Source organism: Sturnus vulgaris, chromosome 15 (genome assembly GCF_052056855.1).
Source record: "Sturnus vulgaris isolate bStuVul1 chromosome 15, bStuVul1.hap1, whole genome shotgun sequence".
NCBI classification, from domain to species: domain Eukaryota; kingdom Metazoa; phylum Chordata; class Aves; order Passeriformes; family Sturnidae; genus Sturnus; species Sturnus vulgaris.
Genome location: NC_142257.1, coordinates 6,619,793 through 6,647,061, shown reverse-complemented (window position 1 = coordinate 6,647,061; position 27,269 = coordinate 6,619,793). Strand labels below are relative to the sequence as shown.

Here is a 27,269-nt window from a genome sequence, read left to right as displayed (position 1 = left end):
CTGCTTTCTGACAGATGTGCTGAAGAAGAGCCTGTAGCTTAAAGCACGCAGGAAAGGAATTCGTTTCCTTTGTGTTTGCAAACAGAAGACAGGCAAGAAAAAAAGCTACCTGATACTCATGTAAAATGGCAGAGCTGGTATTAATAAATCTCAGTGCCTTTCTGAGCAGCTTTCTGTTTCCAGTGAATCGTTTTTGCTTTTTTTTTTTTAAAGTATTCACAAATGCCAGACCTAGCTAGAATTCAACAAATTCCTTTTTCTCAGAAGAAATTATTCAGTGGAAAACTTTACCACTTGAGATTGTGGATTCTGCAGATTGTTCTTGGAGTTTGGTGCATGCCTTTGATTACTCATTGCTGGCTTTTTGCTCAATGATTTGTGCATGAATCTCCTCTGGCAGAGGTTAGTACAGCCTCGGAATGCTGTTCCCAGGGGAGATACTTTTTTCAGGCTGAGTTTGCAAATCATTTAAGGCTGAAAAAAAATAATCCCTTTAATACCCTTTACAGCAGTTCGCAGTTGAAAAACTTGCTGTTTGTCCTTTTTTGTTTTCTGAGCTTTCAAGTAACTTTGGCATTTGCAAAATATTCAGGCATCTTCAGAGAAAAAGCTTGTGAGGGAAGTGAAATGTTTAAGGATAAGAAGTCTTTGACTTCAATGAGCACTTAGAAAATTTGCAGCCATAATAGTCTGCCATTCTTTGTGTCTCTTTCCCTACAATTTCCTTTCTTGTTTTCCTTTTGTTTGTTTATCTGCTTGTTCCATTTGATTGAAATTGCTTCCACAAATCTTGTTCAGTCGGAAGCTCTCCCAGAGTATGCTGCCTAAACTAAACCCAGAAGACCTTCTGCCACATCTCATCCCCACAGGCTGGACATGAAACTTGTCCCTAAGGGCTGGACACGAAACCTGACAGGGTTGTCTTAATGCACCACATCTCTTCTAACATGGGCAGTGATACACACCTAGGTGGCTCGTGTGGGTAATTAACTCTGGACCGGAGCGTGTCTCCACATGCCGGCACAGTCCCCAACAGCCTCCGAGGGCAGGGCAGGAGTGGAGCAGCTCATTTTCCCCCTCTCTGAGGAATGAAGGGAATTTTGTGTGTGTGCATGCAGGTTGGGGGCAGCCAGCCAGTAACTTGGATATGGCCCTTGAGCTTACCTTGATGTCAGAAACGATTTGATACCAGCACCCTGAAATGACACTTGGGTTCTGCAGATGGGGAGGAGGCTTGGGATGACCTCAGGTTTGACTGGCTTTAAAAATCTGACACAAAAGGGTGTGTGCACACTGGGGGAAGGATGAAAAGGCTCTGTGTAGGAGCTTGACACCCCAGTTACACCAAACACACATCCTGGGCCGTACCCTTTGCACACCCCATCGTGCTCTTCCCGGGAAACAGTGGGAATGTGGGGGCCTGGCGGGAGCACCGCCGAACACGAGGATCATCACAGGCACCCCGGGCGAGGGGATCTGAGCCCTCCCGCCGGGGGATTATCGTTCACGGTCACCCCGGGGGCCGGACGGGACGAGGAGGGGGGGGCTGCTCTGGGCAGGGCACGTGTGGCGGGGGCAGCCCCGAGCCCCGCGCTGCCCCCGGCGCTGCGGTCAGCGCTGTCCCAGCCCAGCCCCGGCTCCGGCCGAGCCGCGGAGCCCCGCGCGGCCCCCGGGGCGGTGCTGGCGGGGGGCGGCGGGGGCGGTGCCTGCCCGGGCGGCGGGCGGGACGCGCCGAGCGGGGCCGGGCCGGCGGAGCGGGCGGCGGCGGCGGCGGCGGCCTGGCAGAGCGGAGCGGAGAGGAGCGGAGCGGGCCCGGCGGTGGCAGGTACGGCCCGAGCGGGGCGGCGGCGCAGACAAAGGGCGGGCGGGGAGCGGACAGGCGGCAGCGCGGGCCGGGGCCGCCGGGCCTCGCACAGCCCCGGCCGGACTGCGCCGGGGATCGGGCCCGGCGGCTCCTCCCGTCCCCCGGGAACGGCGGCACCCCTTGCCCGTCCCCACGGCGGAATAGCCCGGTGCCCTCGGGAGGAGCCGGCACGGATGGGGCGAGGGTCCGGCGGGGAGCCCCCCGCCCCGAGCCGTCCCGCGGCCCCGCCAGGCCGAGGGGGTCTCGCCGCACGGGGCTCGGAGGAGGCGGAGAGGCCGCGCCGTGCCCGGGGGTGCCCTGGCCCCTCCGCTCCCGGGCACTGCCGAGGAGCAGCCGAGGCCAAGCTGCAGCGCGGGGTGCGGGGCCTGGGGCGTCCCCGCTCCTGAGGAGTGCGAGCGGTGGAAACTAAAACCGTGCAGGACCAGGGCAACGCGGCCAGGGCACCTGGAGGTGCACACCTTGTGCGTGGCACGGCTAGCCCTGCCTGGCTGGCGTTCCTGTGGAGCACCTCACTACCCCCTCTGGAAGAGGTCCTGGCGTTTTCTCTGCCACTGGTGGGCTCCTGGGCCTCTCGTGCATAGCTGTGTGTATTATCTCCCCAAGTCTTTTGGGTTTGCCTCCACCACTGCACAGGCAGGCTATCTCCCGCAGATGGGGGCAACCCCTGATGCCCGGCAGCACAGAAGCCACACCAGCTTGGGCGACCTTTGGCATCACCTGGAAGACTTTCCTTCCCATCGAGGTTGGTGCTCCCTCCCAGCACTGCAGTCATATCCCAGCACCGGGACTCTCCCATCTCATGATCCCAGCTAGCTGCTGCTACAGCACACCACGGGGATGGTTGTCTTCTCACTAACGGTGCTTTCAGGGTTGGGAAACCGGCGCCTTGCAGTGCCCCTTTGTCACCGGCAGCCTTGGAACAGCAGCTCTTCCTGCAGCAGAACAGCATCTTTGTTACTCACATCTCAGGAGTGGTTTTTACTGGGGCTAGGCTGGTGAAGATGGGGAGGTGAGCAGCCCTGTGCCTGCTCCCCTTGGCTGTGCATGAGGACCACAGCTGAGGAAGCTTTCCTTTTCCAAATAAAACAGCCAGGACAAATTCAATAGGAAATAAGTTCCTCTCTTCTGAGTGAACTTGCCGTGGGTGGAGAAGAAGGAAATTAAACAATAGAAAAAAACGTGCAAAGCTTGATATGGCAGGAAAATAAACCCCGATGCTGTTGGCCTCTGGCAGAATGGCCGAGCATCTTCCCTTTGCCTGTGTCAGTGCTCATTCTCGGCAAAGATGGTGAAGGCGAAGCTCGTTTCCCAGTGTCCCTCCGTGGCTGGGGCATCCATGTGTGGGTGTGGGGAAGCCAGTACCTCCCCATGCCACCCATCAGGGTCACCTTGCCCAGCCCTGGTACATGCCATGACACCCCACCAGCTGCAGCCCCCAAATTTGCCCCTTCCAACCTGGAGCTGCTGGCACGGGGCACAGGTGCTGGTGGAGAAGCTCACACACACGAAGCCCTTCCCGCTTCCTGTGCCTTTGGTTTTGTTTGGATGGGGTTGGAAAAGCCATCCCACCAACATAGAGACTTTTCCCGACAGGTTGTTTTTGGTTTTTCTCCCCGTCCTGTGTGCCTCTGTCATTACTGTAGAACAGGGCATCTTTAAAACACTGTTGGTGGTAATTTAAACTGAAGGAAGAAGACACCTCATAAGTCAAAACCCAGGCTGGAATGAGGAGGGAATGATTAATATTTTCTTCAGTAGCGTGTCATGGTGAAGTATGGCACAGCCATGTGTATCCCTGCTGTAGAATGTCATCATCAGCACCTGCCCATCTCCTTCCACAGGCTTTTATAAGCAGGTTTGATTTTGGGATATCTCTGGGTGCTGGGCTGAGGATGGAGGGCTATGGTCCCACCAAGTGTCCCATTTTGGCCAGCTTCTTACTTCGTGCTGGAGGTGGAGCTGCTCTCTTGGCTCTTTGTGCTCTGGGGCAGAGTCATGGAGGATTTTGCTTAAATTGTATTTTTTAATATAATTTTGCCTTCTAGATGTACCTTAATGAGTTGTCTTTTTATTTTTGGCTGTTGAGGTAGAGCTTTCCAGAATAAGGTTAGGACTCAAGTCAAGAGAAGCAAGATAAAAGTTCCTGTGTTTTGTGTTTGCTTCATGGCCTCAGAGGACAGAGGCTTCCAGTCTGTCTCAATGATGTTTCCAGCCCTTCCAGCTTCAGGACCTCATGACAGCCCTTGACTTCCCTGTGTGTTTTTGGCTGAGGTAGTGGCATTGCTTTGTGCCATTGTCATGTGTGTGTTGGTGGTATTGGAACTTGACACGGGGGCAGGAGGACCTGGGTGGAGGGAAAGCAGGATGCTACTTGCTTGGAGACCATCCTACAAATCTTGGAGGCTGTGACCAGTCTGCAGGTGCCAGTGGGAGGTGGTGCCCCCTGTGCCCACTCTGTGCCTGTCCCCAGGTGTGGAAGAGTAGGACAGCCCTGGTGCTGGACCCCTGGAAGGGCTGGATGAATCACACCCTGCGGACACAGAGAGTTGGTGGCCCATAGCTTATGATTCATGTTGTTTTTCTGCAAAAGCCACCAACTGTGATGGCAGAGCTTGCAGAAGACTGATCAATATCGAGCTGTAAATCCCACGTGTGACTGCAGCCAGGGGGCTGGGATTGGGAGCACCTCTGTTCCCATGTTCTCCCCAAAACCAGCAGGACCTTGCTGCAGCCTTTTGCCCTGGGAAGGGGACAGGATCCTCTGCACTACCTTCAGGTAGCACAAGCCTTCCTAAAAGGGTTTAGGAAGGTCAAGAGATCCCTAAATGGAAGGTATCCCAAGAGGATCTGCCCTGGTATTTGTGGTGAGCATGTCCTGTGTTCGTCCCTGCTACTGATCCAAAGTTGTAGAAATGGAGATTGTCTTGGAAGGACAATCTCTTCTAGGACGTCTACCCTGCTTCTGTCAGGGAACCCGAAATATCTTGGAATTTACATTCACTGATGTAAAGCAAGGAAGAAGTGTTTCCTGTCTCTGAGCTTGGGCATGTTGAGGATTTGATGTACAGCAAGGGATATCTAGCTCAGCTCCCTCTGCCACACGGGGAGGTGTGGATGTGTGTCTCACCCCAAAGCTCTGGGTATGCTTAGGAAGGATGACAGCCCCTGAGATATTGCTGCTTCTCAGGGTAGCCTGCTGCTCTCCTGGCCCTGCTTCCCATGTCTTGGCAAAACCCAGATACCTTCTAGCTACTCGTCAACACTCCACCAAGTATTCCCTTTCCTTCCCAACATTGTCTGCATCTTCACAGCCTTGTACAGCTCTGCAGCCCCAGGGCTTGGAGCTTATAAAGAAGGGGGATGCACTAAAAAGTGTTAACCACACAGTCCTGAAATATGGCTGCGAATGCTGTCAATGCCTGGACACGTAGCTTAGGCCATTTTCAGTCTCCTCCATTGGCCTTGATCCATCCCTTGCTGTGCTGGTACACTGCTGGTCTCATGGATTTACGTTGGAGAGTGGGATTGAGGCCAGGAGGGAAGGAGTCAGTGCAGGTGGGGCATGACAGGTTGGTTCCTCAAGCATTTGCTTGCCTTGGAGCCCCTGCAGAGGAGAAGGATAGGACAGGGCTGATGCTGGAGTAGGTAAACCAAAGCAACGTACTTCCCCTGGACATGCCATTAGGTTCCTGTAGCCTCAGACCTGGATCTGGAAATAGGGGAGGCAAGAGGCAGCTCAGATGCCAGCAGCTGTGTTTGTTGGGGTCAAGTGTGGCCTTTCCCAGTGCTGCTCTAGGGGGTGAGAACAAAACAAATCTTGCAAGTGTGCTCCATGCCTGTTCCTGCTCCCTATGTTTTCCCTGGGCTGCTGAGCCTTGCAGCCTCTGGTACATTTTAAGGGTGACAAAGTTTACATGCAGAGGTAATGTCTTTTATTAGCCTAGCTAATGCCTTTAGGAAAAAACAGATGTGCTCTTGGGCCTGAGAAATGCCTGCGTGGCCAAAATGTGTCGCTTTTTCCAACTGTGTCCACTGGTCTAATAAAAGATCTGACCTCCAGCCTGTCCGGGCCATGACCTTGGAGCACGCTGGCCCTGGAAGCATTCTGCCTGTGTGTCAGTGTGTGCTGCCCAGCCCTTCCCAAAGGACCTGCCACCCCGGGAGCATCACAGGAACACACCCACGGCACGGCAGGGACTGCTCTGGCTTTTAATTCAAAACTGGCTGCCAGCACCTGGCCCTACGGGTGCTTTGGGCTCCTGGCAGCGTCTGTCCTGGCAGACTGCAGGGAAGTGGAGGTCAGAGGCAGCTCAGCAAAGCACTAGGGCATCAGGCAGGATAGATGTGGTCTGACAGGAGCATCCCGAGGAGCTCCTGGGAGGAGGGAGCAGCTCCATCCTTGCAGGGATTTCTCTGGAATGTGGGCACTGTTGGGGGGTTGGTTTCTCTGTGTGACCTGGTTAATGCTGTGGCTTTATGGATTCTGCTTTGCAAAAGTGCTGTTTTGGGGCCGGGTTAGCACTCACAGGGCAGCCTGTGCTCCCCGGAGCAGCTGGCAGTTCTGTGGCATGGTGGCTCTGCTCTCCTACCAGCTTGGGAAGCTGTCAAGAAAAGGAAGCAGCTGGCCCATCCTGTGGGGCTCACAGTGCTGCTGTGGCTAAGCACAGGGAATCGCTGCTGCCTCAAGGCTCTCTGAGATCCAGTGTCACCCTCACAGTCCTGGCAGGACCAGCATCTCTGCAGGGAAAGTCTGGCCAAGCCAAGTGTCAGAGACAGTAAAAGGTGGCATCGAGGGGCTTTCAGTTTTTTTGGATAGGAGTCCTCGTGCCACCTGCTTGTGAGAGGGCAGGCTACCACTCCAGTGAAATATAAAAATGCACAAGAGATTATTTTCCCCACATCCTTTTTCTTTTTAAAATAGTCGGAATTCAGAACCTGATTATCCAGAAAGGCTCTTGGGTGCTTGGAAAGCCACAGGAACCGACACGGCACATTTCGAAGCAGGAAAACCCAATTCATTGAGTGGATTTTTTCCCCCTGTGAACCCACTTAAAATTCATGGAGAGTTTTGTCGGTAAGAACCTGTTTCAATTAACAGACAAAAGAAACTCTCCTCGTTAAGCGCCTCTTTCAATTAAGGTTTGGGAGAATTCCCCAAGCTCTGCTCCGAGACTGTTCCCAGGGATTCAAGGACAAAAAATACCCCTGAGGAGGAGTCACCTGTGAAGGGCTTCAGCTTTTTTGGAGAGGCTGCAGTGGCACAATGCAAACCATAACCTGGCTGTGGGATGTTGGGGTGTTTTATTGGGATGGTGTTGGAGTTTATCGGTGCTGAGGGATCAGCTGCCCAACCCCAGTGTCCCTGGGGCATAGAAAAACTAATGACTGCTGCTAATTGCTGGCCTAGTTTGTGGAGGAGACTGATTTCATGTGGGTATTGGGAGATGGTGAGGTGCTCTTCCAGATCCGGATGGTGAGGACAAGGAGGGTAGGAGCCACTGGTGCCCCCGGATCAGAAATGGGGTGACCTCTGCAGAGGGCTCCTCTGTACAGCCTCATTGATGGGGAGATGGAAATTAGAAAGGACAGGACCTTAGGATGTGGGTTTGAGATGTGGGGTTTGCTAGAACTAGTCTTGGAAACCCACCAGTTGGGCTTGCCAGCTGCTCTGCCATGAAGAGTTTTAATCATGGGCTTCCAGAAACCTCACCCAGTTTTTAGGGATTTAGATTTTTGTTTTTTTTTTTTTTTTTTTTTTTTAGATTTATTGAGGTTTTTTCTCCCCTAAAAATTCAGCATATACATGCCACACGCTGAACCTTGCTTTTTCATCCCTCTGCATGCTGAAGGAACTGTTCTCATGATTGTTTTTTTGAAGAAAACCTGAGAAAAACATTACTTTTATCTTCTGCAGGAAAACTGAGCTGCTAACAGGGCTTTCTGTGTGAAAAAATGCCTCTTCCAGAGCTGGACACTGACTAAAAATAACTTTTTTAAAGGGAAAATTCTTAACCACTTTTACTGGGCTCATTGCTCATATTGGTTTCTATCCCCCAAGAGCAGAAAGGTGGTGGGCAGACAGAGCCAGAGGTTTATTTCCAGAGAGGAGTGAGGTATCAAGGGGAAGCTTGGTTCATCTATCCAGGTGAATGCTCCAACTGCTCATTTCTGTCCAGGCTCTATAAATCAGATCTTAACAAAAAGACCTGAGAGAAAGGGGAGATTTTCCTGCTGAAGTCCTCCTGGGTGGAAATTCTCCAGACCTTATAAATCATGGATGACTTTTCCTGATACTCCCTTGTGTTTGGTCGTATCCAGCCTGTGCATGAAGGGGAGAAGGTGGGTTTGCAGTGGGAGCAGCACCAGTGGCTGCCTGTCACTGCCTGTCTCAAGGTCAGCTGCCGGGGCTGCCGTTGTCCATTTTTAACTTGGCACTTCTTGGACACTGGTGGAAGGCTGGCGTCCTCAGGAAAGGAGCACGGGGATTGTCCTTCTCCCAGAGCAGGGTGTTTTTCTCCCTGGTAGGTTGTAACTGCTGTTTGCAAAGCACTTAAGCAGCCTATGTAATCTACAACTAAGATGCTCCTTATCTGGCATTACAAAACCTCTGGCAAGTGGGTGACTAGGACAAGCTCCTTTCTGCTCCTCTGTGTCCTTCTTTGTCTGCTCCACATCCCTCTCCCCTGCCCAGGCACCCAGGCTTTGGAGCTTGGCAGGAGGCAAATGGATGTCCCTACAGCTCATCCCTCTGTCCCGGTCTCTTGGGCCCATCCTAAAGGCTCATCCGGGCTGTCAGGACATGTGGATCACCAGGAGAAACTCCTGGTTTTGCAGTGGCTGAAGTTTTTGTGCTGAATTTCTCTTCCTGGGCTGCTATGGCTTCTTCTCCTGTGGCACAGGGCTTGTGCCCCAGCTCCAGGAGTATCCTGATGGGATCATCACACCACAATGCACTGCAGTAAAGGAGATCATCTCCTGATTGTGCCTTCTCTTGGTCAGTGGGTACAGCCATGGCTCAGGAGGGAGGAGATGGGGACAGGGACAGACAGTGGTCCTTCACACCCTGAGATAGCTCTCTTCCCTTGCCAGTGCTTCCAGCTGCCTGCAGATATTTCCAGTTGTAGCTGGGATCACTGTCATTTAGAGCTGATAAAGGCAGCGGTGCAGAGGTGGGTGTTTAAAGACCATTTTTTCATGCCAGTTACTTTTTCATTTTCAAAGCAACCTCCCCTGTCTTGAGCTTGCAGTTGTCTCTTGAATAATGTGATGGCATTAATCTCCTCTCTAAGGACATGCTTAGCTCAGTGGTTTTAGATCTGTAGCCCTCTAAATATTACCAGTGAGTGAAGGGGATTCCCTCTAGAGGGAACCTAAACCTATTAATAATAATTTGGCTGCCTTTTGTGCATCTTTTACAGGTAATGATTCCCAGGGCTGCAGGGGCACCACTTGGTGATCACTGGAGATGCTGATGAGGGTGCCTGAGGTGTGGGAGACAGAAGGTGGGGTTGGATGAGCGCTGTCCACCTGCTGGGGACCTGAGTCCCAGCCTGGCCAAATTTAGACCTTCCAGTAGCCTTTTGCTTTCAAGTGGGAGATGCAGCAGATGTGTAGGTGGGGCTGATCCATCCACATTCCCTGCAGTGGTCAGAGAGGGGAAGGGAGGTATTGGAGAGAGCAGGAGTGATTGCAAATCGCTGAGCTGTGCAATGCAATTTAGCATTCTGCCTCTAAATCCTCCTCCATCCATGCTTAACCCCCAGGGCTGGCTTACATGGAGAAGTGGAGCTGGCATGGTGGTGACGAGGTGATTACCCTGCAGTGATGGGTCTCTCCCTGCAGTGATGAGGCGTGAGAAGCAGGGGTGCCCACCCAAAGAGCACCAGCAGGAGAGGAGCTGAGTGATACATCTGGCTGTGATTGGGATGTGGCTTCATCTCTGTGGGTTGAAAGTTGGAGGTTTGGGAGCTACTAGAATTGGGGACCGACGTTCTTGCATAAAGTCTTGGAGTATCTTCTGCATGATAGTGGATGCCTGCTCCTCCTCTTCTGCCCCTTCCGCAAGGGAAATGTGTGAGCGATTTCTTGCTTTGTCACACCCGTGGTTTTGAGCTCACCTCTCGTCTCTGGGCTGTGGGCTTGAGACACTTGATTTATCCAGCAGATGTGACTTGTGACTGCCTGATCTTCACTGTTTGCACCTGCAGCCAGACCTATTCCAGCCCCCAATAAATCAAACCCTGCTGTGGTTGTCTTCTGGGATCACTGACCCTTCCCTCTCCTCTGGATCTGTTTGCACTTCCTTGCTTATATTTAATCCTTCCATTGCATCCCTGCAAAATCTCACCGGTATTTAAAGGAAGAGTGCTGTAAACCACTAATGGAGATGATTTAATTCCCTCCATTCCATCCGGTGCCTCCCTGACTTTCTGGGGTGCAGTGGTTCCCCAGGCAGTATTTGTGTAAAATAACTCTGGGCAGGGGGAAACCACCATCCCAAATCTGCACCAGGGGGTGGGTTTTGAAAAGCTTTTCAGACATTTTTCCCTTCCTCCTGCAGCTCTCTTAGATTTGAAGTGCTGATAGTAAAGGGCTTCCCTGTCCCCTGGTTGCACTCCCTGCCCATCCTGTGGTCGGATCCGGCTCCACAGGGTGCTCTGGGCTCCCAGCCACGCTGGGAAGCTGCTTGGATGCTGATTGTGTTTGTCAGTGCAGCCGGATTAAGAGCACAGTGGCTAAGCCTCCTCACTGAGCCTCCTCTCCTGTGGAGTCTGTGCCAGGGCATTGCTCAGAAACCCACGAGAAAAGAGCATTTTCCATCTTTCTCCCAGGGTCCTTGATGTGCAGCTGTGGCTGAGCACCCACCTAGTGATGGGAGCCTGCCAGCACCGATTCTGGGGGCCTAAGATCTGTGTGTGGGACTCAGGCTGACATTTCCAGCTGGTACCTTTTAAATAACCACTGTGGTTTTAAAAGGCACCTGAGCAGCATCTAAAAATCAGGTTAAAAGGAAGTTTGACCCTGGCTGTCACCTTGCCAGGTCTTGTGGTTTTTTAAATTTTACCATCTTGTTTCCGTTTTTGTTTAAGAAAAGCTGTTGGTCTCAAGGATTTGTTTTGTGCTTTTGGGCATGAACCTGCTTCCTTCTCTGGCAATGAGCTGTTAGCTCTCCCACCACTGCCAGAGATGTGCAGGGGTTTGCTGGGCAGGATGCAGCCAGCACCCACTTGCACGGGGAAAGCCCTGGGCAGGAGCATTCCCACTCTGCAGCATCGCCCCAAAGCCCTTGGCATCCTCCCCATGCAGGGTTGCTCTAGCAGGGAACCGGCAGAGCAGGATTCCTGCCTGCTTCCTGCCACACTGCAGGTGCTTGGGGCAGGATGCTGCCCATCCCGGTCCCAGCTCACACCTGGCTTCTCCAGGGGTCCAGTGCTGGCCCCCTGCCTGGGCAGGCTTTGACGTGGCAGTTTGGGGAGACTCAGCCGGCGTCTGGCTGGAGATGCTGTCTCCAAAGCCTGGTCTTTAAGTACCAGTAATTAAAAGCTTTTAGGAGAGAATGGATTAATGAAGCGCCCTTGGAAATGGCAGGTGATGTAGGTGCAGAGCCCTCTTCCCTGTTTCATGGAGGGTGGTGCAAGGATGGACACACGGTCCTGTCCATCAGCTGCTGTCTCTGGCACTTGGCACTGCTGCCATTTGCCTGCCTGTCACTGTGGGAATGCAGCTGCCAGCACCCACCGCTCCAGGCAGATGAAAGAAATGGAGAGGGAATGGGATAGCACAGCCAGGGTGCTGGATAATGCATTCCCAGCTCTCTGCGTCCCTAGGCAGGGAGATGCAGGGAAGTTTCCCTCTGCACAAGCGCATCCCTAAAATCAACTGACCTGGAGAAGTGCCCTGTTCCAAAACTCCAGCTGTTTGTCTCAGGGATGCTGTAGGGGCAGGAGTGGAACAGGCAGGACACACCTCAGGGGGGCTAAGGAGAGAAGGTGCACCTCTCTTGGTCATGCCTGTAGATCATCCATGTGCACAAAGATAAATTACAAATCAATAAACCCAGGTGTTCCCCCATGCCCAGCACAGCCAGCAAGGGGAGGTTGCTTATTTGTCATGGAGATGGTGAAGGAGGAGACAGTGATGGAGGCTGGAAGGAGACTGGCTGCCAGCAGCACCTACGGGGGCCTGGCTGAAGCAGTGCCATGTCGGTAGGTTTGGGAAGTGCTGCCTGGAGCAGGAGTTGCTGCTGGGAAGGGCAGGGATGACAGGATTACCCTGCCAAGCCCCAGCCTGTAATCCACAGTGCCGCTCAGCCAGCCATGTTTAATCCTGTTAGTAGCATGGCTGGTGTCAGCAGGGAGGGTGCTCAGCCACGGGGCTGGCAGGGCACAGGGAGCTCTCCCTGGGAGGAGCAGGGACTCCTGCCCTTGTCCCAAACACTGGTAGTGAGTTTGGGGACAGTGCTGTGAGTCACTTTTATTCCTTAAACACATTGACCTCATCTGTCCCCCAGTTGGCTTCACCTTCTGGCAAGCAGTGCTCATTGTTTTCCTTTTCTATTTTCAAATGAGCCTTTCACAGGGAGGGCAAAAATATTCCCAAGGTCCCTTTGGCTCCACGTGGACACTCCCACATGCCTATCTCGGTGACCTTGGCTGGCGGCTCCTGGCTCAGCCTTGAGCCACCCAACTGGTGGGCTGGGGTCCTCATGTCCCTCCCATGTTCCTCCCTGGCAGCTGAGCCGGGCTGTGGAGGGCTCTGACCACCCCCCATTTTCCTGAGCAGAGTGCAGCTCCTGCTGGGCACAGAGAGGAACAGGGCTGCTTCTCCAACTGCTTGAGGTACCAGAGATTCACAGGGGGCTGGGTCCGACCGTCCATAGCACCTGGTGATGCACCTGCACTCCAGGTGCACCCACAGCCAGGATCCCATGGCACGGCTGCGTGCCACACTCCTGCTGCATCCCTGGCACCGTCGGGAGCTCACGGCATTCTTGTGGCAAGCCCTGGCATGTCGGTGAGCTCGTGAGGACTCTGCTGGGGCTGTCACGCTGGCATAAGTAATAGCAGCAGCATTGGCATTGTACTTGCCCTCTCATCCCACCTCTCTCTCTCTCAGGGTGCCAGGGAAGCAGGGATCCACCATGCCCACATTCCCACCACGAACCACGCCGAGGCCGCCCGCTGCCCCCTCGCCCCGCTGAGGCCATGGAGCTGCTGTGGCTGCTGCTGCCATTGCCACAGGAATTTTGGCTCGGCAAGGGGACTCTTGGTGCCTCTGCCATGGTGACATGAAGCAGACAGCGAGGGACGCCCGACTGCTGGAGGGGAGAGAGCCTGCACAGGCGGCCTGCTAGTATTTTAATTTATTAGTACTTTTCAATTTGATTTTACCTAATTTTTTGTTGGTTGCTTGCTTGCTTCTTCCCCTCCCCGGGGCTCGTGAGGGGAGGGGGCGGGCAGGGGAGAGAGACCCCACCTCACCCAGCGGATGCAAGGATGACTGTGCTGGCCAGGGCCCGGCGGGGTATCTGGCAGCTCTCTCCGCAGGTGGTGTTGCTCCTGCTCTTTGCCTTTTGCCTGCTCAGTGTTTTCGTCTCTGCTTATTATTTATATGGGTGGAAAAGGGGCTTGGAGCCCTCTGGGGACGTGGTGGGGCCGGACTGCGATGAGCCCAAGGTCGCCCCTTCCCGCTTGCTGCCACTGAAGACCCTCAAGGTGGTTGACTCCTCCCGCACGGACCCCTTGGTGCTGGTCTTCGTGGAGAGCCTCTACTCCCAGCTGGGCCAGGAGATTGTGGCCATTTTGGAGTCGAGTCGCTTCAAATACAGGACAGAGATTGCCCCGGGGAAGGGGGACATGCCCACGCTGACCGACAAGGACCGAGGACGCTTTGCACTCATCATCTACGAGAACATCCTCAAGTATGTCAACCTGGACGCTTGGAACCGGGAGCTGCTAGACAAGTACTGTGTGGAGTATGGTGTGGGCATCATCGGCTTCTTCAAGGTAAGGGGCTACATGGGGCAAACCAAGATCCCATGGCCAGGCCAGACGTGAGCCCTGGTGTCCTGCTGCCCCACAGGGACTTTGCACTCCCCATGCTTTCTGCAAGCAGTGTGAGTTGGTGTGGGGCACAGGCTTCTAGCAGAGGGCACCATCTTAGCTCTCTCCCTTTGGAAGGCCTGTGTGGCCTTTGGAGATTTTGAGGGGAAAAGCACACTTTTGGGATCAGTCCACTTGCTTTTAGCGCTTGTTTTCCAGCAGTAACCCTTGCTGGGATTTGCCAAAAGCAAGAACAGGTATTTTGCTAAGCAGCCCTTCTCCTACCCAGCGCTCCTAGCCTTGGTGCACTTTGCACATCGGACATGAGCAGGACTGAGTGTGTGAGGGGGATGAGGGCACCCCATGCTCCAGAGAGGAAGGGGGTAACCCAGAACCTTGATCTCTAGCTGCCTCTATTGCCATGGCTGTTGGTGTTCCTTGTGAGCCCCTGCCTTGTCACCAGTGTCCCATCTCCTGCAGCTCCCATTTTCCCCATGCAGGCCAATGAGAACAGCCTTCTAAGTGCCCAGCTGAAGGGCTTCCCACTCTTCCTGCACTCCAACCTGGCGCTGAAGGACTGCAGCATTAATCCCAAGTCGCCCCTGCTGTACATCACGCGCCCCAGTGAGGTGGAGAAGGGTGTGCTCCCCGGGGAGGACTGGACCGTGTTCCAGTCCAACCACTCCACCTATGAGCCCGTCCTCCTGGCCAAGACCAAGTCAGCTGAGTCCATCCCGCACATGAGCGTGGACGCTGCACTTCACACCACTGTGATGCAGGACCTGGGCCTCCATGATGGCATTCAGAGGGTGCTTTTCGGCAACAACCTCAACTTCTGGCTGCACAAGTTGGTCTTTGTGGACTCTGTCTCCTTCCTGACGGGCAAGAGGTTGTCTCTGCCGCTTGACCGCTACATCCTGGTGGACATTGATGACATCTTTGTGGGCAAGGAGGGCACACGCATGAAGGTGGAAGATGTCAAGGTGTGTCTGTGCTCTTCTGCCTGGGTGGGCAGGGCTGGACACTTGTGCTTGCTTAGAAATGCTCCGGAGATGAACTTTCCTGCCCTCAGAGCCTCTCCCTCTGAGAGCTCCTCTGCGAAGCGCTCAGGGACATTGGTGCTTGCCCTGATGTGGCAGCTGTCCCTGAGGCCATGTGCTGAGGACACCTTGCTTTCTCTCTCCTTCTCCCAGGCACTGTTTGACACACAGAACGAGCTGCGCACCCACATCCCGAACTTCACCTTCAACCTGGGATACTCAGGGAAGTTCTTCCACACAGGTGAGGAGGGCAAGGGCATCGCTTCTCCTGTGGGTGCTGTACAGCTGGTGCTGGGGCACCAATTGGTGCTCAAAGAGGGTGCTATCGGGGCTGTAGGAGAGTCCTCAGGCATCCCACCCTATTCTTCCATCACCTAGCCACCAAGAGGGGCTGCCCCTCCCTCTGCCCCAGCTGCTCACACAGCTCTCCGTGCTCAGTGGTGACAGCAAGTGTCATGCCACAGGTACTGATGCTGAGGACGAAGGTGATGACCTGCTGCTGTCCTACGTGAAGGAGTTCTGGTGGTTCCCCCACATGTGGAGCCACATGCAGCCTCACCTCTTCCACAACCAGTCGGTTCTCGCTGAGCAGATGACCTTAAACAAGAAATTTGCTATCGTGAGTAAGATGCTGCCAGTGGGATTGCTTGTGGTGAGGGAAGGATGGTAGAAGAGGAGCAAAGAAGATTCCCCAGAGAATGGCCCCTGCTTGCCTGAGCAGAGGGACCTGGTGATGTTAAGTCAAGTCCTCCATGTTGCAGCTATGTGCGTAAATCCATTTATATTCTAGTACCTAGAGCTAAGGAATTTATCTGCAGCAGTCGACTTCTTGCAGTGGCAGTGAGCTGCCCCAGTGGCCTGTCTGCCCTGCATCCATACCTGCCTGGTCTGGCACCGTGGGGATGCAGAGGTGCAGCTCAGGGGGATGCTGAGCCTGGCACCGTGTGAATCTGTGCTGGGTGATGATGGGGGATCCTGGAGCAGTGGCTGTGCCTGGAGAAACCGGCTGATGGAAACTCCCTCTACAGGCTGAACTGTCAGGGATATGTTTGGTTGTAAAGGCAGGCTCTGACCTTCAGCTTCGTCAGGGGTTCTCTGTCCTCTTGGCACTGTCCTTTGTGTGGCACTGACACCAGTTCATGCTGTGATTGACAGACAGCTGTCTTGAATCCAAACTGGTAAAGTCAGACTTAATAATTGGACCCTATGGCCTAAGAGGGGGATCTTCAACCTAACTTGAATTTATTATCTGATAATTACAAGTGTTTAATTAGAGAGAGACCAGACCTTTCCTACTTAGGATGGGCAGTATTCCAGCTCAGAATTTCTAGGCTGTTTTGTATCTACTGATATAAACCAATCTACAGTCCTGTATAGCTGTATCTCCTCATTCTTCACACAACAACTTGGCTATGGCTGTTCTGTGGGTGACAGCAGAAGACAGGGATGAGGATGGTCTGAATGATGCAGAGGACTTGATGTCCACCCAGCATGGCTGCTCCTGGGCTCTCTTGTGGAGACAGCCAGGCTTAGGAGAGGAAGCCTTGCCCTGGTTGCTCTCCAGAGGCACAGCTAGACAGTTTGTAGCTGGGAATGGAGACAGATTGGTTTGTGATTTTGAGGTCTCGACAGTCACTCATTCCACACTCTCTTCTCTGCAGGAGCATGGCATCCCCACTGACATGGGGTACGCTGTGGCCCCCCACCACTCAGGCGTGTACCCTGTCCACGTGCAGCTGTACGAGGCTTGGAAGCAGGTTTGGTCCATCAGGGTGACGAGCACAGAGGAATATCCACACCTGAAACCCGCTCGCTACCGCCGCGGCTTCATCCACAATGGCATCATGGTGGGTGCTGGGCTTTGTCTCTGGTGCTTCTCTTCTCCTGCTTCCCCCACCAAAACCAGAACCTCGGGAGGTGGTTTCTGTGCAGCTCCAGTTTGAGGGGCTTGTTCCCCTTTGCTCATCCTGTATTGGTGAAGCTTGTGTGAGGACAGTTTTTGGCTTTTTGGTCTGTCCACATCCTTCCCTTCTGTGTATGGATTCAAGTCAAGGGTGGTGAGGGACAGTAGAACTGGTTCTGGCCTCTGAGAGGTTGAGGTCAGGTTCCCCTTTTTTGTTGGGAAGGGAAGGGAAGGAGACCCAGCTCTCAAAGCCTGGAGGGGGCCATGTGGCCATTTCACTCCCCTGGCTCTCCCACCTGTTCCATCCATATCTTTTTTCCTGCCCCAGGTACTCCCCCGACAAACCTGTGGCCTGTTCACACACACCATTTTCTACAATGAATACCCTGGTGGCTCTAGTGAGCTGGACAAAATCATCAATGGGGGTGAACTGTTCCTGACTGTCCTCCTGAACCCCGTAAGTGCTGCCTGGGGACAGACAGACAGGTGTCTTGCAGAGCTGTCCTGGCACTGCTGCTGGAGATGTCCCCAGTGTCCTCAACTAGGGTGTGGCCATTTGTGAGATGGCTGCTGGGTGAGGCTCCAGTAACCCCTGCTCTGTCCTCTAACCCCTCTCTGTCCTTCAGATCAGCATCTTCATGACCCATCTGTCCAACTATGGCAACGACCGCCTGGGCTTGTACACCTTCAAGCACCTGGTCCGCTTCCTCAACTCCTGGACCAACTTGAAGCTGCAGACATTGCCCCCCGTGCAGCTGGCACAAAAATACTTCCAGATCTTTTCTGAGGAGAAGGACCCACTGTGGCAGGTACCCCTGTGCCTATAATAGGGAGAGTGACCTTGTTCATTGTGCTGGGAGAGGGTGGTGGGGTATAACTGGCCCTGCTGTGAGTCTCAGGTATCTTCCAGCTTGGATTTCCTTCTGATTCCTTGGGTAAGCAGTGGTCTTTCACCTCTCGCTGGTTCTGCAGGCAGTGCCAGAAAGGGGTTTGTCCTGTAGATCTGGAGATAGGCCTGGTCTTTGTCCTGCCTGCTGAGCAAGGTGGCCTCTCTGTATGTGCTCAGGCTGGAGGGGCTGAGCAGTGGTGTGGGTCCATCCAGGCTGCTCTGTCTCTGATCCTCCACGCTGTGTTTCAGGATCCCTGTGAAGACAAACGACACAAGGACATTTGGTCCAAAGAAAAGACCTGTGACCGATTCCCAAAGCTTCTAATTATTGGGCCTCAAAAAACAGGTGCTTCCCTTCACCTTCAGTGCTGTGAGCATGCTGGGAGGCTTGACAGGACCCCCACGCTCTCAAGGAGCCTCTGTCAGCCCTCCTGCCCTGAAGCAGAGCTTGGAGGGAGGTTTGGCCTGTGTCAACTACCTCTTTCTGTCTGTCCAAAGGAACGACTGCCCTTTATCTCTTTCTGGGGATGCACCCGGACCTGAGCAGCAACTACCCCAGCTCAGAGACCTTTGAGGAGATACAGTTCTTCAATGGACACAACTATCACAAGGGCATCGACTGGTAGGTCTCTGTATTGTGGGGTCTGTGCTGGGAGTGCCCCATAACTTTGGGAAGGGGAGCAGTGGTGCTGCGGGGTTTCCCTTCTGAGTGTCTGAGATATCACCTGTGAGGGCGATGCTGGGGCCATCTTGTGGTGCCTGTCTGCCTGTCTCACACCGTGCCTCCCCCAGGTACATGGAATTCTTCCCCATCCCCTCCAACACCACCTCTGACTTTTACTTTGAGAAAAGTGCCAACTACTTTGACTCTGAAGTGGCTCCCCGGCGAGCTGCAGCCCTACTGTCCAAGGCCAAAATCATCACCATCCTCATCAACCCTGCAGATCGAGCCTACTCCTGGTATCAGGTGAGCCTCTGCCTCTCCCCTGGATTGGGCAGTCCTGTGGGATGGTGGGCAAGAGCCTTGTTTTGGGGTGTGGGGTGGCTGCAGAAGCCATGCAAGTTGGCTGAACTTGATGCATGGGAACTGCTGCACCTTGTGGGCAGCCCAAGATTTGGGTTACCCTGGGGACAAACGTGCCGTGCTCCTGCCTGACAGCACCAGCGAGCTCACGATGACCTGGTTGCCCTGAAATACACTTTCCACGAGGTGATCACAGCGGGGCCTGAGGCTGCCCCGAAGCTGCGGACCCTGCAGAACCGATGCCTGGTGCCGGGCTGGTATGCCACCCACATCGAGCGCTGGCTCAACAGCTACCACGCCAACCAGGTAGGGATGGCAGCACCCCAGTCCTGCAGTGGCAGCGTCTGGGGAGAGCTCTCACCCAAGCAAGGATGTGGGAGAAAGAGATCTTGGATCCAAGGTCTGCTGTGGAGTTGTTCCCATAGGAGCTGATTTTCTTACACCCTACAAACCGTGGGGAGAGGAGTAAAAGTACTTGGAGAAGGGACAGAGGGGAGGTACTATGCAAGAAGGAAACCTGGTGATGGATAACACATGAAGATGTCCTTGTGTGGGTTGTGACAGCAGGTTTGAAAGGGAGTGGGGGCAGAGGGCTGTGGGTGGTTCTGTGGGGTCACCCAGCACTCGTCCTCACTCTTGGCCACAGACCCCTGGGGCTGCCCTGTCTGGTGTCACCATGGCATCGAACAGGACAAAAATAGCAGGTGAAGTTGCCCATAGTTGAAGCTGTCTGCAGGGAAAATGGGAGCTGGATGCCAGCCCTGCTGTGACCCACACAATTCAGCACTGCTGGAGAGTATGGAATCAATTCCTGAATGATTTTTCCACTGTTGATTAACCTTATGAAGTCTTATGAGTTGCCTGCTGCCAGTGTAATTGCTGTGTTGCAATCCTAGCTGCCTGTGGGTTGGGTAGCCCTGCACAGAAGCTCTGATGTTGTCCTGGGTGGGTCCTGGCCCTGGCTTTAGTTGCACTTCATTTTCCAGCATCCAGTGTAAGGGAACATCAGGGCACATTGGTATTTAGCAGGTGCCCTTGTGCAGGCTGATGACAGATTTGGCTCCGAGATGACCAAAGGTGTTGTAAAGGTGTCCTCTTGCCTCAGGAGAGCAGGACTGGGAGCCAGTGACTCCTCACCACTCTGGTTTGCTCCCTGCAGATCCTGGTGCTGGATGGCAAGCTGCTCCGAACAGAACCCGCCAAAGTGATGGAGACGGTCCAGAAATTCCTCGGCGTGACCAACTTCATCGATTATCACAAGACCCTGGCGTGAGTCCTTCCCTCAGCTTCTCCTTCCTCCACCCTGTCATTGCTCCCATGCAGTGTGTTGCCCTGGGGACACCCAGCACTGTCCCAGAGCAGCCCCCAGCCCTAGGCCTCTCCACAGAGCTGCTGTTGATTTTGATGAGGCTGAGCTTTTGCATGAGGCTTATCCAGACACTACAATGAGGTCACTCCAGGCAGCCCAGGAGCAGCCCTGGGCTCCTGGAACAGAATTCAGGAGTGCATTTGTGACAGAGATGATGGTATTGAGCTCTGGTTCTCCATCTTCTCATAAATGCTTGAGAGCAGCTGCTGGCTGTGTGGTACCTCTGTGGGTGTCACATTGCTCTGAGCCTTCCATTACACTCCACTGTGGGAAGCTTCCAGAGCTCCTAGAGAAATAATTTACCTCTGCCAGGGCTTGCCTATGTATGTGTCCACCCAGGTACTGTGAGGCACTTGAGGACATCCAGGGAAAAAAGTGCCACAGAAAATGGTAATTAAATCCAGGTAGACTCTGTGCTCCCTCAGCAGGGCAATGGATGAGCCTTGCTGGACTGCTTATTACACAGCTGCAGGGGGAACCTGTTGTATCAGAGGGTTGATGACAAGATGTTAGCTGGGTTGTGGATTTCAGAGGTAGAGAAGTGCCCTGCCAGTGCAGGGCTGGACACCAGTGGGACCTACTGGGCAGGGTGTCCGTGGAAGGTGTGAGGAAGATAAGAGGGCTGAGGCAGAGCTCTGGCTTTGCAGGTTTGATCCAAAGAAAGGATTCTGGTGTCAGCTTCTGGATGGAGGGAAAACAAAATGCTTGGGAAAAAGCAAAGGGAGGAAGTACCCCGAGATGGATTCAGATGTGAGTATGCAGAAAGCCTCCTGGGCTGGTCCTGAGCAGGGCTGTGCTGGGGTGGTGGGGTCCAGGCTGGTCCCCTGATGCTTCTCTTTGCTCTCCTGTTGCAGTCACGCTCCTTCCTGCGGGACTATTACAGGGACCATAACATAGAGCTCTCCAAGCTCCTGTACAAAATGGGGCAGACGTTGCCCACCTGGTTGCGGGAGGAGCTGCAGAGCACCAGGTAGCTGCTGCTGCCATCCCCCGGCAATACCTGAGCGGGGCTGACCCTGTGCCAGCAGGACTTTCTCAGCAATACCTGGTCTTGGAGGGGACCCCAGGAACGCACACATCACTTCAAGCTTGGAGGGGACCCTCAGGAGCGTATGGCTGCACCAGAGGCTTGGAGAGGACCCTCAGGAGCACAGGGCTCCACTGGAGGCTGTCTGAGCAGTGATCCGACTCTGCAATCCCTGTGCTCCCACCTCTCTGCCTGCCCCACACCTGTATCTCTTCCATTTTATTTTTCCTTTTTATTTCCTCATCCCTTCCCACCCTGCTCTGGCATAGGGAAGTGGCACAATTTCCCCATTTCTCTGCTCAAAATGAGTTCCAGCTGCCTTGGGCCTGAGGACAGCACCAGAGCTGTCCCTCACTTCGTGGTCTGAGGGTGGAGGAGCTGTTCTGGATGCACTGGTGGTGGCTTTGCTGAGCTGAAGTGGAGGGATGGAGCTGGTGGAGACCCAAAGCACGGAGGAACCCAGACCCACTCTTGCCATCAACCCCATGGCAGGAAACGGGAGAATTTGCTGGATTCCTCCAGCACCTACTTGGAAAAGCTGAGAACAAGGTGGATTTTTATTTCCATGTCTGGGGCACAATTTATTTTGTCATCTCTGTCATCATTTTCAAGCTCCTCAACCTCTGGCTCCCCCTCCATGGGCAGTGTGGTGGGAATGTGGCCTAGCAGGAGAAGGGGCTGGCATGCTTGTCTGGGCATACTGGTCCCAGTATGCTCATGACACCCCCAAAGCCCATCCTGCAATCCTGTACACATGTGGTGTTTCCTGTGGTAAAGCCAAGTGGTGCCCAGCACACCCTGGCATGGAGGAGACCTTGGGAACAGAACAGACATTGGGATAACGGCAATCAGAAGAATGCTGAGAACTTCAAACCTCTTGAATATTAAAAACGAAAGTATTTTAATAGTGTTGGGTTTTACGGGGGTGGGGAGGGGGGGTGTTCATTTGGTTCCCATTTTGCAGGGAGGTGTTTTTTCTTCGGTGCCAGAATTTGTACCTAAACCCCGAGGGTTTTACGTGGTCTCTGGTTGTTAGATGTGACATGGACAAAGGTCACTGGAGAGCAGGACGGTTTCCCAGTGGGTCTTTGTACGGAGCTGCAGCCTCTCCCACGCCCTGGGGCTTGTTGGCAGACAAGACTGAGCCATCACGGGTTTACCGGGATAAGGGCCCACGTTTCCCCTTGGATGGAGCTGCCCCGAAGGAGGTGGGATGGCAGCAGTTCTGTGGGAGGGGATGCAATGCCCAGGTTGCTGCCAGAGTGGGGCCAGGGCAGTGGGGTGAATGTGTTTCACTCCCCACGTGAGGGGTCCCGCTGGCAGCAGCGTTCCCACCTGGATGTTTCACAGGAGCCCCTGTAGCCACACGAGGGCCATGAGGGCTGTGCTGGGGGAGGCTCCCAAGCACTGCTGTAAGGTCCTGTTGAACCAACTGCTAATAAATGGGGGGCTCTGGTTTTACTTGCTGGTCGTTGCCTGTGTCTCTCCTCGCTGGCATGATCCAGTCCTGCCCCTGAGGGTCCTGGCTGCCTTTGGGCCCATCTTTGGGGGGAGTTAGGAAGGGGGTGTGTGGGAGCAGCTCTCCGTGCACGAGGTGGCAGCAGCTCTCTAGTCCTGGATCCATCCACGCTGCACAGCGCCCACAGCCTCTTCTTCCCGGGACAGCATCCACCACTGACTGCATTAGTACTGGGGAGGGATTTGGGGGGCCAGGGGTCCCTGCTTTCCTTCTCCCCCCTGCCCCATTACCCAGTCCCTGCCTGCCCCAGCCTGCCCGCCCGTCTGCTGCTTCCCCACCGCCCGCCTTCCGCTGCCCGGCCCCTGCGAGCACTGCAGGAAACGAAGACGGAGCCTAATTAATCCCAGACGGGTTTGTTTGAACCTGTCGGAGTGACAAACGATGTGTGGTGCTGAAGGAGCCGCCGGATGGAGGAGAGGGGGCTGCAGGGGGAGATCTGGGGGGAACGATGGAGCTGCTTGGCCCAAAGAGGAGGCTGCTAATTCCCAGCCATGCTGAAGCATGCCCAGGACATGCACCCACCATGGGTCCCTTCTTTGTGTCCCCAAGCTCAGGAAGAAGCAGTGTCTGGGGCTGGACTCCGGCCCCAGATGATGTGCAAGGAAACCTCCATCTTGGCCCTGGGCTGTCCCAGGTGGGTCCAGCTGGTGCTCAGCTTAGTTCTGAATTAATTGCTTGTTAATTAACAGGGTCATAAGCACAGCACATGCCATGGCCATGGGGTGCCCGGGAGGATAAGAAGGTCTCTGCCCTCCCACAGCCACAGGAGAGCCCTGTGTGAGGGAGGATCCGTTCTTGCCTGTCACCCACCTTGGCACCAGTGATGTTTTCTAGCTTCTGCCAAAAATGTGCAAAGTTGGCGAAATCTTTTCTGGGCTGGGCAAGGGCCAGAGGCTGGGCAACTGCAGCTAGCAGGGCCCCAGGAGCAGCGGGAGCCCAAAGCATTCCTGCTTAGGGCTCAAACCCTCGCTGTCCCTGGACTACAGGGATTGTCGGGGCTGTCCCTGCTGCAGCCTTGTCCTGCAGCCTCCTGCCAGAGACCCCAAGGTAGCCCCTGCCCAGCTCTGAACTTCCATGCATGGGCTGCATGGGGCAGTACGTGGGAGTCAGCAGCTTCCTGAAGTTCCCAGAGGGGCAGAAGAGGATGCTCCAAGCCCTTGGCAGTCCCAGCCTGCAGGCAGGACCACGGTGGCCATGGTGAGGGCTGGCTTTCCAGCCCACAAACAGCTGTGGGGTTGGGTCCATCCCTGATGGCTGCTTTCTGCACCTTGATTCATCCTGCAGCATGCCCTGACATGTCCTGTATCCCTGTCCTGACACATCCCACCTCCATGCCCCAACGTGCCCTGTATCCTCCTGGCTGTTGGGGATGTGCCAGTGAATCCCTGCTGGAAATACCTGCAAGAGGGATATGGACACTAGCTGTGCCTGGGCTGCTTTTCACACGGGTTCAGGCAATGCTGGTAGTGCCACAGCCCACCCAGCTGCCAGGAGGGGTGTAGGGAAGGAATGACGCTGGCAGGAGGATGCAGGGCTCACCTGGCTGGGCACAGGGCTGGAGGCTGCTGGCTGCAGGCAGTGGGGTAACTGATGGGGATGTTCCGCTGAATGCAGGCGCTGAATGGAGGGACCTGTGGTCCCCTAACCCTTCCCTTGTCGCCAGCACAGCTGTACAGACCAGATCTGGATCCTACCCCTAGGTGCCTCACTTGACTTAAGGCCCCCAGCCCTGGGAAGGAGGACTTGGAGAGGGCTTTTGCCAGGGAGTGAGGTGGCAGTGCCAGCAGTTGGGGGAGCATGTACACCCCAGCCAGCTCCTGCCCTGCTGCCAGCAGTGCCCTGGCTCCATGTGATTGTTGGGATGCAAACCCCTGCAGAGGGATATTGTGCCTTCCATCGTCTGGCAAGCAGTGGGTGGGGGGACAAGAGAGAAAACTCTTGGATGACTTGGAAGCCATCTCCTGTGTTGACTCCCCAAAGCAGATGGAGGTGGGGGTGCTCAGCAGTTTATGGGTGGGATGGGTTCCTCCTCCAAGCGCTCTGTGCTGTGCCCAGCCTTCACAGCCTGCTGAGCCTCGACATTTAAATCAAGATTACAATGAGACTCAACAGAAATCAGAATTATTTCAATAAAAAATGTCTATGCCACAGGTTTAGGTTGAAGGAATCTCGCTGTCACTCCCCCATCTCTGCAACCACCTCCCATCTTTGCTCCTCCAAAGATGCACATGAAAAGGCCAGAGCCCAGCAAGCACTGACCTGTTCAATGGCTCTGAAATCCATGGAGGAGTCAGGACATCTCATAGAAGCTGCTGTCTCACAGAGAGAAGCAGGCTGTGTTTGCACCCTGCAAATAACAGAGATCCCTGACCATGGAGGAGCCCCCTGCTCCTGTGAGAAAGCTGTCCCCAGCCCAGGTGAGGGTAAAAGCAGATTTTTGCAAATATTTCATACTGTGGCAGGACTGTGAACGCAGAAATGGCTTCACCTTCTTCCACAGCCCTTTACTCCAAGCTGGGGGCCTCCTAGGAGATCTTGTCACGGGCAGGGAGGTGGCAGAGGTGCTGCTGCTGAGGCTCTGGCTGTGGTCATGCTGGAATGATGGGACCCTCATGGAAGGTCAGATTTGGGGCAGTTGAAAGCCGCCTGAGGCCCCAGTGGTGTCACGCAGTGCTGTGTGCTGGGAGGGGACTGTGGCCATGCCAGGCCCCTCTGGAGAGCTGTGTCCCTTTGCATCCCCCCCACAGCTGTTGGGATGTGACCTTGGCTCTGCAGCCCTGACACTGCTGCATCCTTGCTATGGGACCTGTGACTGGAGTGGGGGACAGTGCAAGTCAGCTAGTCCTTGAATAAATGCCATGCAAAATATTTCTTCTAATGCCTCTCATGATTTTGAAGTGACATATTTACACTTTGTGATAAAATAATACTAAATCCCAGTGTCTGAAAAAGTCAATATATTTCTGTTACATGTTCATGAACCCTGTGACTACAAAGCTGATATGTTTTTGTAGATCTACATTTTTCCTGTAAAGATTTATAGTTCTTTTTCAAAGATACAAATGTATAGAATGTCTCCTATACATGCAAAGACATTTATATATAAGATATTTACAATGTCTAAGACTGTAAACACAAATTGCCCATTTAAATGTCACAGCCGAAATCAGAAAATGCTGGGGATGCAAAATAGACTTAAAATGTCAAAGGACAGATGACGAAAAGATGTTTCTTCCATCTGGGAAAATTCTTATAACCAATTTCCATTAATCCCAGCTTTCCGGTGCCTGCAGTTAACCCCCTTCTGTGAGGGATGTTTTTTCAGAGAGATGTGGTGATGGGCAGCTGGGCCCCTCCAGCCCTGCAGAGCTCCTGGGCTGGTGCCCCCCTCAGCATGCCCCTCATCCCAGCCCTGCAGCCCCCCTCCTTCCCCACCTGCCAGCCCCTCATCCTGCACCCCGCTGCCCTCCTGCAAGACGCCTTTGTCCCTTCCCGCGCCGTTTATTATTGAAACCAGGTGTGGGAGCAGCTCTGAGCCCGGGGGGAGCTGGGGCTGCTTCCCAGGGCTCTGGAGGCAGGGAAGCTGTGGGTTGTCCCCCCAGAGGGGTTGTAGGGGCACAATCGAAGGGATGTCCCAATGTCCTCTGGCTCCCGATGGAAGCACTGATGGCTGGCAGAGCTAGAACCAGACAGGTTTTGCATGAGTGGAAAAAGATAAAGGCTGATAAGGAGGATCTGGTTTAATAATGCAGAGGCCAGCTGGGAGGCAGGCTGGGAGGCAGCTGGGGTGTCCTCTCACGTCAGGAGGCTGAGGATGAGGAAGGGCTGTGAGGGGATGCTGAGCCCTAAAGAAAAGTAAAGGCAGACACTAAACAAAGCTCCAGACTGAGGAGGGCAAAGGGCGACAAGATGTGTATGATTCTGGCTGTCCTGGAAAGTTTTCCTTGAGCAAATCCAGCTTCTGGCCACGTCAGTGCAGACGAAACTTGTCTGAGCTCACGGAGAAGCAAATCCCATGCTGGTACCAGGACATTCCCACTGCCAAGGGGCTGGCATGGCTGTGGGTGTGGAACTCAGCCCACACAATCTGTAGTTTTCAACCATTTTAATATTTCTCCTTGTCATTTTAAGCCCTGTGGGGACTCGGTGCTGTTTGTTTGCTGGTGCTTTCAGGTTGCTGCCTTCCCCAGTGACCCCGGCGCTGCCCAGAGCTGCTGGAGCATCCCCCGTGGGTCCCTGCCCTTGCTCCTCCCTGGGACAGCATCTGCAGCTCCTTTTCAGGGCACACTTGGGGAAGAGAGAGAGGAGAAACTCGGGAGCCAGGGCTATTGGAGGGGCTTTCCAGCTCCAGGCGCAGAGCAGGGAAATGTTAAAGGGTTCCCGCTGTTGCACATCTGGGTTGAGTTTCATCGCTGGAGCCTCCACGCACATCATGGGGGTCGCCGCTGCCGGAGCCCCCGGGGCTTGGAGAGCCGTGCCGTGGATCGCAGCGCCGGGGCAGGCAGGGAAGGGCGCTCCGGGGTGTCCTCTCCCCTCGCACTGGGGGCTCAGCGCGGCACAGAGCCCATCTCAGCTCCCATCTTCCCAGCCCAA

The 27,269-nt window shown here is 54.4% G+C and overlaps 1 protein-coding gene across 1 annotated transcript; it reads left to right on the top strand.

Moving 5' to 3' along the window:
- The first annotated feature begins 1,754 nt into the window (after positions 1 to 1,754).
- NDST1 (N-deacetylase and N-sulfotransferase 1) lies at positions 1,755 to 22,062 on the top strand. Its single transcript, XM_014886948.2, has 15 exons — positions 1,755 to 1,825; positions 12,980 to 13,869; positions 14,406 to 14,888; positions 15,099 to 15,186; positions 15,410 to 15,564; positions 16,607 to 16,792; positions 17,177 to 17,305; positions 17,475 to 17,657; positions 17,987 to 18,083; positions 18,236 to 18,359; positions 18,530 to 18,704; positions 18,897 to 19,067; positions 19,921 to 20,030; positions 20,778 to 20,880; positions 20,985 to 22,062. The coding sequence occupies exons 2-15, from the start codon at positions 13,360 to 13,362 to the stop codon at positions 21,102 to 21,104; spliced, it is 2,634 nt and encodes an 877-aa protein (XP_014742434.1). The 5' UTR covers positions 1,755 to 1,825; positions 12,980 to 13,359; the 3' UTR covers positions 21,105 to 22,062.
- The last annotated feature ends 5,207 nt before the right edge of the window (positions 22,063 to 27,269 follow it).

Bases quoted from the DNA above. Each gene is read 5' to 3' on its own strand.
- NDST1 (XM_014886948.2), top strand. From the start codon at position 13,360: ATGACTGTGCTGGCCAGGGCCCGGCGGGGTATCTGGCAGCTCTCTCCG. The intron at 18,705-18,896 runs GTGAGCCTCTGC...CCTGCCTGACAG, and splicing joins GAGCCTACTCCTGGTATCAG to CACCAGCGAGCTCACGATGA. The intron at 20,031-20,777 runs GTGAGTCCTTCC...CTGGCTTTGCAG, and splicing joins GATTATCACAAGACCCTGGC to GTTTGATCCAAAGAAAGGAT.